The sequence below is a fragment of the Mercenaria mercenaria genome, chromosome 2 (assembly GCF_021730395.1).
Source record: "Mercenaria mercenaria strain notata chromosome 2, MADL_Memer_1, whole genome shotgun sequence".
Classification (NCBI taxonomy): Eukaryota; Metazoa; Mollusca; class Bivalvia; order Venerida; family Veneridae; genus Mercenaria; species Mercenaria mercenaria.
In genome coordinates, this window is record NC_069362.1 from 21,691,353 (window position 1) to 21,704,302 (window position 12,950).

At 33.2% G+C, this 12,950-nt stretch overlaps 1 protein-coding gene across 1 annotated transcript; it reads left to right on the forward strand.

Moving 5' to 3' along the window:
• The first annotated feature begins 11,127 nt into the window (after positions 1–11,127).
• On the forward strand, positions 11,128–12,566 carry LOC123562025 (uncharacterized). Its single transcript, XM_053523089.1, has 2 exons — positions 11,128–11,286; positions 12,154–12,566. The coding sequence occupies exons 1-2, from the start codon at positions 11,165–11,167 to the stop codon at positions 12,410–12,412; spliced, it is 381 nt and encodes a 126-aa protein (XP_053379064.1). The 5' UTR covers positions 11,128–11,164; the 3' UTR covers positions 12,413–12,566.
• The last annotated feature ends 384 nt before the right edge of the window (positions 12,567–12,950 follow it).

A 12,950-nucleotide genomic window follows, 5' to 3' on the forward strand; every position in this document is an offset into this window, starting at 1 on the left:
CCATCCATGACCAGGTTTAATCCAACCAAGCCTGCACCATTTTCATTTATGTCGTGTTGGGCGAACTGTGCTTTTCCACTTTTTCTAATTTATCAGATTATATCCACGGCAACAGAAGTTTTATTTTCAAAATCACAAACAAAAATATGTTTTTATCATGTTTTGTATACTAGTATACAGAATTAAAGGCATGTAACGATGGTAGAACATAACGAGAATATCTGACATATTCACAGGTTCAAAGACGATGGCGTTATTTGTAATATTTTGGCTATGTTTCTTCTTCCTATGACTTCTGCAGGGCCGCCTGTGAAACAAATGAAAGGGACTGATTGTTGGGCATATGTGAATTCATACGTTGTCGAGTGATTTTAATTGCTTACAAAGTTCGTGTGTTCAGTAACACTCTCAGAAGTGATATTGTTAAGTAAGTAGATGCGAGTAAGGTCAAATAGTTTCTCATTTTAGATATTCCTCGACTGTTCGAGCCGTACTTGTATTTGAAAGAAAAGATAAGTCCTTTTCCATTAATCTTACAGTGGTAGAGAATATTTATTCAATCCAGATGAATTTGTACTGCGTCTAATTTTTGTCATTTCGAGGCTTCATAAGTAATGTTACTCTGTATGTAGTCCGTAACCACATGTTATTTTAAGCGGTTAGCACATTATAGAGCAATTATTGGCAACACAATGTATATAATTATGAAAAATGTAGATCAAACGTAAAATAATCATATGAGTGAGGTTCGGTATATAGACATTTATTCCAAAATATGAATTGTATGTAATCCTTGATATACTTCCACTAAACAATAGTTAGATCTCAGTTAACAGAGAATAGAACGCTCTCACATAAACATAAAACAAAATAAAAAAGTTTAACAGTTTTCAATGTGTTTTTATTACTAAATGATAGGATACAATAGCCTCTGATTTTGTTAGCGCATAAATCGTTCAAATTTGTATTCTAATTGTAAAGTCTTATTCGATTGCGAAGTAGTTTTACACTTTGATTACGCTTCAAATACCATCAGTGAATCAACCTGAGTTTGATTTTTTAGTTGTTTGTAATTAAAATGAATTAAATAGTTAACAACGCATAACGCTCAAAATGTTTACTTGTAGAAATATGAATTTTGTGATTTTTCAAGTTATTCTATTTTAGATCGGATGCAGGCAGAACTTAAATTAATAATAAGACTAGTATAACTGAGATAACTCACAATGTTTCAATTTTACTTTGAACCTGCGATTTTACACTTTATAAAGCATTATTTCAATAATACTCTTTAATTGCCGAAACGAATCTAAAATAACAGGGTTAGGACACTAGATAACATTACTATTGAAGCCCTGTATGACTTCAAATATAATAAATATTGCAATTGTTTTTACAGTAAATGTTGAAAGTATCGGGATATTTCGGTTTCTTTTCACTTGTTAGAATGCATTCTTTACAAAGTTACTTTATTATAAGGGTGATAATTGGAATTTAGATACAGGGACTTGTTTGGTAATATTTTAAGAACTTAAGTGACACTTATATTATAGTTGCAACATACTATTCGCTAAACTTTGGATTTAAAGCGATTATATGACGTTTGCAGATTGCACAAATTCTGAAAAAAATCTATAATGATTCAGATTGTTTTTAAATATTAAGTATACTGCTTTCGTTCCATTGGGAGAATCAAAGCCAATTACTTTAACATTCACTTGCACGTCAGTTAGGTAAAAATGTCTATTTTTAGACCTTTTTATTTTAAGCTCCGATAACATCATCAGTCCAAGGCCAGGAGGAACGCTTCAGTATCTAATAACTGTTAGCGGGAGTTCAAAAATCTGCTGCCAGGCCTTCACGTGCTCGAAGTATTCGTGCTATATGAAGAACCTTGGGTGTTTTCATCACACATCGAGCTCCTCCAATCTTCCGTGGGAAGGCATTGTAGCTACATCAAGAATAAAGTGCAAGACCCGTAATCCTCGGCCTGTGCGTTATAGTTATACAACCATACAATTCTGACTACACCAGAAAAACAACGAAAAGCGAAGAATTCAATATAATCTAACATTTTGAAAATAATATTTAATGACAATTCATGTAAGGTAAAAGATCTTACAACAATTGTTATGTCTTAGTTATATTTGTCATTGTGAAGTATAAAGACTTCAGCAAGAAAATCATTCCATATTTTGTTTTCTGGGCCTTATGGTATGATTTAGGACGTATTAATCTCTCTCGCTACAAGATAATGTTTATCCTAATATATTTTGCGAAAATATATGATTTGCCACTTTGCCTATCTCGCAAAACCGGCGCATATCGGCGTAAGCCGGATTGATCCGGACAGTGCCGGGAAGCGAAACGAATGCCTAGATAGTTGCCAATAGCGAAAGGGCGTATGTCGGAAATGCGAAACGAATTGGCCCCATTAATCGTTATTCTTAATTTATATTTGGAAATGTAGGGACAACGCATGGTTTTCGTGTTATAACAACTGCAGAATTACGAAGAAGTGATTTGTATGGTTTGTTTTGCTCATTACCAAAACCGAATAGCAGTTTTACTACCGCATTGTTAGTGGTAGAGCGTCCGCATCGAGAGCGGGAGGTCGTTGGATCGATCCCTGGCCGCGTCATACCAAAAACGTAAAAATGGTACAAGTAGTTCCCTTGCTTTGCGCTCAGCATTAAAATAGAAACAGGTTTCTCTTCTCTCATATCCACGTGGCCATGAATTCCATCAGATATGACGTTTCGAGAGAAATTCATATAAGTTGTAGAACAAGCTTAATTCACAATCGACCTAAGATAAATTAGTATAAACTATAAACGAATAGCAAAAATTTGACAAACAGCCTGCTCCTTTAGCTCAACGGTTCACAGGGTCGTGACTTTGATCCCCGGGCGTGGTGTTTATTCTCCGCGACGAAATGATAAAAGACGTGTCTAAACCATTTTGTCCTCTTTCCTTGATAATTGCATGCGGAAAACACATTATTACTGTTACACCTTTTAGGAACACTGAAATATTTTTGAAGAACGACGCTGAACGAAACTAAAAATGATTAAATAACAATTATAGACAAACAATAATAATAACGAAGTTACGAATAACAATAACAGTGAATAAATGTCAATAAGGAAATTTAGAATTCTAGGAACAATTAGAACAACGAAACATTGAATATGAATTTCAGCCATACAATAAGAGAGATAAAATATAGAATTATTACTACAGATTATTATGTGAAAAATAAGACAGCAATAAATAGAAATAACAAACGTACAGTTATAATAACATAGATGAATAATTTAGCAACTCTTGATGTGTACTTAATTAGCGTCCGATAACTCGCTACAAGTTAATCTGTAATTTTAAAACTTCACAAGTAAATTCTACTAGTATATGTACTTATTGAACTTGAAAAGTTAAATTGTGTAATAATTCGTTTCCAGAGTTGAATAAGTGGCCCGACTTACTGTATGGTGTACTTGTTTGTGTTGGGCACCATCCGTTTCTATCATACGTAGGATTGGTCGAGTGTGCAATATATGTTGATCCATATGTCTCACACCCTATATTGTTAATGAGAAAAGACGCCGACATTACGTTGAAAACATAAAATCGTGAAAGTTGATTACGATCGTACCAGGATCAAAATGGAAAATGAAGTACACGTTACAGAACAAAAAATGTCTAGAAATGGTAGCGTTGACAACAGATATTGCGTCGCGGTTAAGACAGTCATGGCACTTGACCGATCATTGTCATAATCCATTAACCGATAACTATCGATAACGTTACTGGAAACAACACATTTGATTGTGACAGAAAATTAGAATTTAAAATTTTGGAAATATCTGATGGCTGCTTAGGACAGGTTTGACTGTATATACATACATTACAAAATTGACTTGGAGATACTATAACAGTCCATGCAAATCAAGTAATGTACTAAATTACAAACCGTGAATTTCTCTCTCAGTATCTCACTGGTCAGGTTAGATTGTGCCTGTACCGGAAGAGAATGATGTTTGCTTTGGGTATAATGCCGTTTTTTTCAACAGTATTTCAGTTATGTAACGGCGGGCAGTTAACCAGTGTTCCTGGATTCTGTACCAGTACAAACTGTTCTCCGCAAGAAACTACAAACTTCTCCACATCATCAGAGGTGGAGGACGAATGATTTCAGACACAATGTCCTCTATGAAAAGTCAGTGAACATACGCCCCGCTCGGGGACAGAACTCACGGTCCCACGATCCGTAGACCTGCGCTCTCCCTATAGATCTAAGCGGGTGGGTTGGGAAATTTGCGCTCTGAATGTTTGCCTTGCTTTTGAATGTGGTTGTCATGAAAATGTGAATATGGCTCTATATAAATTTTGTATAATATAATGATAATATAGTAAAAATAACTCACCAACAACACAGCTGTATGTTTTAGGATTGGAACTATATCCGGCAATGCAGTTACAAAATCCTTCAAGACCAAATTTGAATTATTGTCGACAATTGGAGTCGTTTTGGCACGTATTACCTCTACGTAGAAAATCGGGAAAGTCTGAATTTTTCAACGTCGGTATAATTGATAGGGATAGGTATAATTGATGTGGATAGCAAATTGGTAACGGAAGTCAAATCTAAGGAAAAGGAAAAAGAAGTATGCTCTCTTACTAAAAGGGAATGTTTTTTTTACCCTTTTTGATGAGAAATGCAGAAATCCCGCAAGAAATTAATTCAATATCTAATGCATTTCCATAAAGTATATACTATATTATTAATTCATTATGGTCTCATTCATATATATTAAACAGTACAATACATAATAAATGTCACATCAAAGACACATCTATCGGACCATTCTGTATAAGAACTATAACAGTTTAAGTATGTATATACATTTATCTTGCCTCCTACAAGTTTCTTGCATTTCTATTGGTCAACAGACGTCACGTGGAGACAGGATATATTCCATATCCTGCTAGTATATTTCAGATATGAATTTTGATTAAAACAAAATGGCTGCCACACTACTGGCGTAATTGAATCAAGTCAGATTATTTATAAGCTCGAGCAATAGCATCGTTTCCGAGAGCAAATTTAGTGTTTTCTTGCCGATTTCATTCTACTGAAGTGGAGGCTCATGAAGTTTGACAAAAGTTAACCGTAAAAGCGGAATAACTCTGTATGGGATACACGGACGTTGAAATCTTGTTTTAAGTTAAATCATCGTAAAATAAAGGATTTGACATATTTGTTACTCAGCAGTTTTGTTGTAGGATCATTTAATCTACGTGAAAGATGAATGATTTAACAGGAAACGGGATGAAAGCGGAAGTATAAAGACATTTGTGACATCGTGAAATCTGGTGACTTTCGAAGGGATGGAACAAGAAGTGTTTTAGTATTTCTGATCTAAACCAGTTCATGACCTGTGTAAATGAGCTTTTGTGGTTTGTGATTTAACCAAAACACAAGTCATTGTGCATTTTATGGCTGTTGTAAATCAACTATAAACAAAACATGATGACCAAACAAATGATTGTAGGATTCCAGTCTGCACTGTAAGTAGCTTTGTTAATTTACAAAATGTGTTGATTAAAGCATGTAAGTAAAGGGTAGTCGGCAAGATAAAATCGTTTCGCTCTCGCCTGATATGGATTTCCTCGACAGCGTATATCCCGTATCCTGTCACCAACAAGCAGTGTAACTAATAATATACACACTCATACCAACAAATCTACAAAACTAAAATCAAGTTAAAAACATCAAATATTTACAGTGAATCCGAGGAAAGGATGCTAGTTTCAAGATAAGTGTACGATCGAATTTGAAAAAAAAAATGCTGACTGCAAAAGGAACACTAACACGCACTAAAATATTGTTAAAAATGTTTAGTCCATCGATGATGAATGAATTAGTAGTTTCTCGTAATAGATATAAACAGGCAGATACAGAGATATAATATGGTAAGACATTTTTACATCAATTAAAATATCGTACTTGTAATATGTTTAACCAGATTTCGACACAAAGTCCACTATAAAAGGATGAATGAATAACAATTCCACTTGGTTTCAAACATTTGTTTTCAGGTTTTTATGAAGCTTTCCTAAAAAGATTTATTTTAAAATCATTATACTTTGCACACTCTAGAAAAAATTGCTCTCGTATTCTACTGAGTCATTAAAGGGACATTTACGATTCTCTACCCTTAAGGTTTCTATTTTAACGGAGCTACTCCGCATCTATATATATACTAAAAGCAGATATATTCTTAACGAGAAGATCAATGGACAATAGCTTTTCGCTTCAGTATGCTGTTTACTATTTAGGTATGTCCTGAGTTTGTTTAGTAATCGACTAGAAGGACCTGTCTCAATATTCTTAATTGTGGACCAGTCCACCATGTATTTATCCACAGAACAGCTCCTAATGTGTCCTGTTAAGAAAGTTTATGTAATGGGCTTTCAAACTTACAAAACTCATATAAATCATTATCACATATTAAGAAACATATTTTATACTTACACGATTTGGCAGACAAAAGTGCAATTCCTTTAATTTTACTATAATTGGTAGACTACTCATTTAACTTACATTAGCCTTACACTGCATGCATTTAATAACTATTGCAGATGTTCTTGATTTTCTGTCAGAGGGACAATATCGTCTGCATACAAATATATACATATGCGCTCGATACCGACACTAGCACCAGTGTGTATCGGTTCTAAAAACACTGTCATAACGTTGATGTATAGATTGCATTCATTGAAAAGCAGAAGAGACAAGGTAAAACCTTGTCGTAATCTACAGGGTATATCATTAACCCGTCTTAAATGCATTCAAACTCACACAAGTAGAAAGTGTTGAGTAGAGAGACTTTAGAGCACAAATCGTGTTGTCAGAAATACCGGGGCCAGCGAGTCTGTTCTAGAGTTTATGCTCACTAATCAAGTCGTATGCCTTACGAAAATCAATGAACGAGCAAAATGCAGAGTTTTTCCCTAAAGCCGTTCTCCTCATCTGCACTTCTGCTATTTCCTTCCACCCAGCTACGTAATCTACTATTTGAAACATTGAAATAAATGTTATACATGACAGAGGCTTACGAGATCTATCTATACTATAATGTGTATCTTGAATGAATAATCCATCGAGGATTTTGGTATAAATTCTATTATACATTTACTCCAAACAGAAGGGATATTTCTTGTGGAGAAACAAATATTGAACAAATGATGCAAGAATAATATAGAGGTATCATTCTATAACACTAACAAGAAATGCCACAAATGCCAAAAACTTCACTCGTTTTGCGTCATTTAATGCTCTTTTTACTTTAGAAAAATAATCATTCAAGAAAGAAGTATAATCATCACTTGTAAAATTGCCCGGAAAATGTGATGAATTGGTAAAATCTTTGTTGTTTATACAAAAACAATTCTAGTAAAATCATCTTCCCATTTCCGTAAATAAAATCTGGAAAGTAGATCCCTCGGTAGCACCGAGAACAAGGCAAATAGTGAAAATTGCAGACTCGGTTTGATTGAGTCTGTTCATGGGCAGTAATGGAAAAAGCAACACTGCCCACGCCCCCTAGCACCGGCTTAAGCAGTATTCAATCTTCAAATCTAAATGAGTTGAAATCAATGATCCCGAAGGACCAGAAAATATAACAACACTGAGACGAAGTCGGGGCGACATTTTACGTAAGACATCTGATAGTTATGTGGAGATAGCCCCATTATTAAATGTATGTTATATTTCTGTTGTGGCAATTTATTTAAATACTTGTCATGAACGTATTAAAAAAATTAGTAACATAAAATTACTTGCTTAATTAGCATTTTAATTACCCCCTCCCCCAAAGCAAGACTTTTGATCTATTTTTCTCTGCTCATTTATTATGTAGTTTGGAATAAGATAACAGTAATTCGTTTTATTGTCTGTTTGGTTTAATTAAAATATATTAATGGCATTTTAAACAGATAACTTTGCTTTTAATTAAACATAATATTATATTCGTGGCATTTTAACAGAATTTAATGGAAGCTAATCTCGTTGTATACTAGTATTTTTCTATTGACTCAATCTAACTTGGTAACATCACATTTCTCATTGCGCTTACACTTGTCGATACAAAAACGGATGATAATTTAGTCTGGTTTTCAGAATGGTTACTTGCGATGAAAATATCAAAAACTTGTGTAATTAATTCAACTGATATGATTAAAGAACAGGTGTTTTCCTGAAAAAATACTTCTCAGGGATGCTTATTTAACGTAACTTACTAAATGAGAATACAGGCTCGCCCTATGATTTATAAATAAATGCTTAAATAACATGTCAAAAGATTATTTAACGTATATTCATAATTTTCATATTGTGTATTATAATGATAAAATGAGCCGTGCCATGGGAAAACCAACATAGTGGGTATGCGACCAGCATGGATCCAGACCAGCCTGCGCATCCGCGCAGTCTGGTCAGGCTCCATGCTGTTCGCTTTTAAAGCCTATTGGAATTGGAGAAACTGTTAGCGAACAGCATGGAGCCTGACCAGACTGCGCGGATGCGCAGGCTGGTCTGGATCCATGCTGGTCGCATACCCACTATGTTGGTTTTCCCATGGCGCGGCTCAAATATTATTGATGTACTTTTGTGAAGGTAAATCCGTATACTTTCATCGCAATAAATCCTGACCAAATCTAGTTAAAATGTAAGTGATATCTCAATTTGACAGCTTGATATCATCTTTATTTGCATTGCTTTAATACATCCAGTTATGAAAGTCACCGAAAGTACAAAGCTCTAGAAGGACCATATGTTTCACTAAACAGATTGTTTCAGTAACAAACGTTCCATAAGAAACATCTAGTAAAATGCAAGTATCTCAAATTATGATACGAGTTATACAAACAAACACTTGCTCAACGGTAATGTAAAGACATTTTACAAAATATAATTAATGAAAATACTGGTGCGTATTTTGTCATCGAAGGAAACGCATTCGAATGTATATTGGAAATCGTCGGTCTCCCCGATATACTTGCTAGAGAAACTTGGAGGTCTCACGTATATAGCTTTCTGTTTGTCATTTCAATATTCTTTTGGCATTGTCCTATGAATTAGGTTCTAAACGGTGTACATATTTACAAATTTCTCCCTGATCTTCATATCCGTAATTTAGTCCATTCAATATCGTATTTTTTACGTTTCTTCAACTTACAACATTGAAAATCCACACTGGCATGGGCATCAGAAATGCAATACTTTGGTTTAATATATTTATTTACCTACAGTGTATCACAATGTACCCATATTCATGTGTATTAAATAGTGACAACTGTAAACAACTGTGACCAGTGTCAATAATCCGAAGCGCGCAAAATAACCTATAAGTAAACAACTATTTATACGGCAGCTTCTACCGAAATTAGCACCTCAGCCCAATATGAATTTAGCCGTGCCAATAGTGTATAGCATTAGCCTGATTCTGTGTTTGAGGGAGTAATTGACTCAATGTGAAAATGAAATACAAATGTCATTATTTGAATAAATGCTGTGGAAAGACATAAAATGGAAAGTATTGAAGTGCTGGTTACAGCCCCATCTCACATTCTCCACGTCAAGTGAACTTTCTTGGAATCTTATATTTCAGAGTCCACTGGTCTTCTTTGTATTATTATATAAATATTTTGAGTACAGGAGAATTACAACGCTAACTCCATTTTCATTCAACGTTTCGACTATTTTTATTAGTCTTCTTCAGGAAGTAAACAAATATGATATGAAATAAACAACGTCATGAATATATGACGTCATAAAAGATGACGTTACGTTACAAACGTTCTGGTGTAAAAATTACAATGTACAATAGGCTACATAATGTTTACACAAATGTATATCTAAAGTACTGTTTAAAGTATATTATGACAAAAATAAAATTAAAAGAGGTTATACTTAATACATAGTAAGATTATAGACATTATTAAAAATGATAATGTTAATAATCATAATAACAGTAAGTACAGGATCACAAAGATACGAAATCACTGGGTAAATTGTGTTATAGACAAAAAAAGAAAATACCAGCAAAAGTAGTACTAACTGACATTAAGAAAACCACAGTTTGTGTTACATAACAGAAAACACTATGAAGTGAAGAAATTTATGAAAAATTATAAATATTTTAGAACACAAGTTGGAGACTTTCTATAAAGGTGGATGATATTGTACGTTACACTGATATTTCTAGTTTACATTAAATGACTGAGTTCTCGTGATTTCCTGTGAAATTACTAATTACCTATTTACGAAAATAATTTATAGCAGAAAATATTTGCCTTGCATTATTTTCTCTACGTTATAAGTGCAAAGTTTTATCACGTAATAATATTTTAATAGAATTGGAAGCCCTTATTGAATTTTTGGCTTAAATTAGATTACGTCTATGAGAGATAATGAAATATACAATACCCTTCATGCATCATATAACCAGCTAAAACGAATATCTTTTATTATAGAACGTTAAATGTACCCAGTGGATCTTAAAGAACCAGAGATAATAATGATCCCGAATTAAAGACAGTGGTGAAACATAAAGAATTTGAAAAAAGTATCATCTTAATACCTGTGTGTGTATGCAGCTAAATTGTAACAAACTTTAAGACAATGTGAGCCTTTAAACAACATCGTAGATGCTTGATTTAACATGCCAAGGCCAAGAAAAACGTATTAAGACCGAAAACGTGCGAAAATTGGCAAACAAAAAAGGTAAAAATGGTTGTTTACGCAGACATTATATATATTATTATTTCTTGTTAATATTATTTTTTTTACATTTTATATCCTGTTAAGATATCTATATAAACAGGGACTCATGATATTGTATTGCGCTGAACTAGAAGGAGAAGGTACGTATTGCATTAAAAATATTATTATTTTATTTTATTATAAGAAACATCGGCGACCAACTTGCAAAGATCACTTTCAAAGAATAATTTGACTACAATGTTTGCATATTATCTAATTTACAATAAATATGTTCAACGAAAAACAGAATTTTATCTTAAAATTCACATTTACTGAAGACTGCATGATTATTGTATGAGAATATCTGATATACTTGCAGTTAGTTTTGTAACCAAGATGATGATGTTATCGGCGATATTCGTGGCAATGCTTCTCATTCCATTGGCTTCTGCACAGCCTGAGACGCTGGGAGGAGTTAACTGTAAGGCATACAGGAACCGCTACGGACCGGTTTGTAAGTAAGTAACTATGTATGCTTGTTTGGATTTCAAGTGATCCTAAAGATGTTCCTTGGTAGTATTTATAACTTTAAATAAGTTTCAATGTAAAGATAAAACTCAAAATATTTTACTGTAATTGCAAGACTATAACTTAACGCATTATGGTTATCAAAAGATGTATGGTAGTCATCCCTTTTCGGTTGTGAAATTTGAATTTTTCCAACATCTTGAAAACTATTTTCATTTTTCTTATATAAATGTTTTGAAAGGTTGTAGTAAAACACAGTTCATCAATACAAAATTAAATATCGACTTTCATATGATCGTTTCGCAAATTGAATATTGTGATTGTATGTCCAATCCATGCCTTTGTTTTACATGTCTTTGTAATTGTTCTATATAATGAGTATATTGTACAGTTTTAGGTCATTAAAAGTTAGTTTTTAATTCTCTATTGACTCTAAAACATTGGAATATTTGTTTCTACCAATAATGAAAACAGAGAACTAATTCTTAATCAAATAACAGTCAAAACTTTAAAAAGTAACCATTGTCTGGTAGTAGGTAAAGATTAAATTAATATTGTAATCTCTGGAAGACCTTAAAGGCCAAAGAGAGTATAGAAGATAACATAGTAGTCGCATAGCCTTCGTGTTGGGGGTTTACGTGATTCTTGCAGAAAAGGCATCAACAAAAGAAAGTTAGTTTTAGTATTACAAGAATTATTCTGGTGATTTTTATACATTAAATATACTATTTTCGTTTTATTGGAGCTATCTTTACCAAGTATTTCAACGTTTGTGTGCCAGCAAAATTTGGCTATTGAATCAAAAGTCTAAGTTCAAACGCCTGCATTTTATAGTAAATATGGTTTTATATTTCAAGGTCCGATACCGTCAGTCTTCCAAGGCCAAGAGCAACAATTCAGTACAAAATAACTGTTAGAGGGAATGCAAGGATATGCTGTTATGCCTACACGTGCTCAAGAATCTCCTGCTATATGAAGTACATTGGATGTGGCCGTGGCACATGGAGCTCCTCAACTCTTCCATGGGAAGGCGGCAATCTTTTGGCCAGACCAAAAATGAAATGCAAAACCAGAAATCGTCGGACTGTGCGTTATGATTATAAAACTATACACTGAAGTGCTATTCAACTACATGAAAAACAACGAAATTCAAAGATTGCAATATCCTGTAATGTTTTCAAGATAATATATCTTAATATGGTTATTTATGTAACAAATCAAACGCAAAGGAAAACTACATATATAAAATAAAAAGAGTTTTAGAGAAACAGTTATGTCTTATCAATTTGTTATCACCATTAATCAATAATATCAGAAGAATCACTATTCCATTTTTTTTCAATTGCTCCTTCAGTAAATATGCTTCTATGATAGTTTTGAATCAATTATCATTTGGTGTATCTATATAAATCTGGTATAATAATAATAATGATAATAATAATAATAATAATAATTATAATGATAATAATAATAATGTAATTATGGTTCAAGGTGTACTATGTACTTGACCATAGTATCGTTTATGCAGTAGTTAAAGCTGAGATGTAAATCCTTCATACTGTATTTAGGAAACTGTGAAACAGTTTTGCCTTAAAATAAATTCTTCCCTTTAGACGTACACGAATCTTGAATATAAGAATATGTAAACAGATGC

What these genes read in the sequence shown, in the direction of transcription:
- LOC123562025 (XM_053523089.1), top strand. Translation starts at nt 11,165, where the DNA reads ATGATGATGTTATCGGCGATATTCGTGGCAATGCTTCTCATTCCATTG. An exon ending in CGCTACGGACCGGTTTGTAA is followed by an intron (nt 11,287 to 12,153) that starts GTAAGTAACTAT and finishes TTATATTTCAAG; the next exon opens with GTCCGATACCGTCAGTCTTC.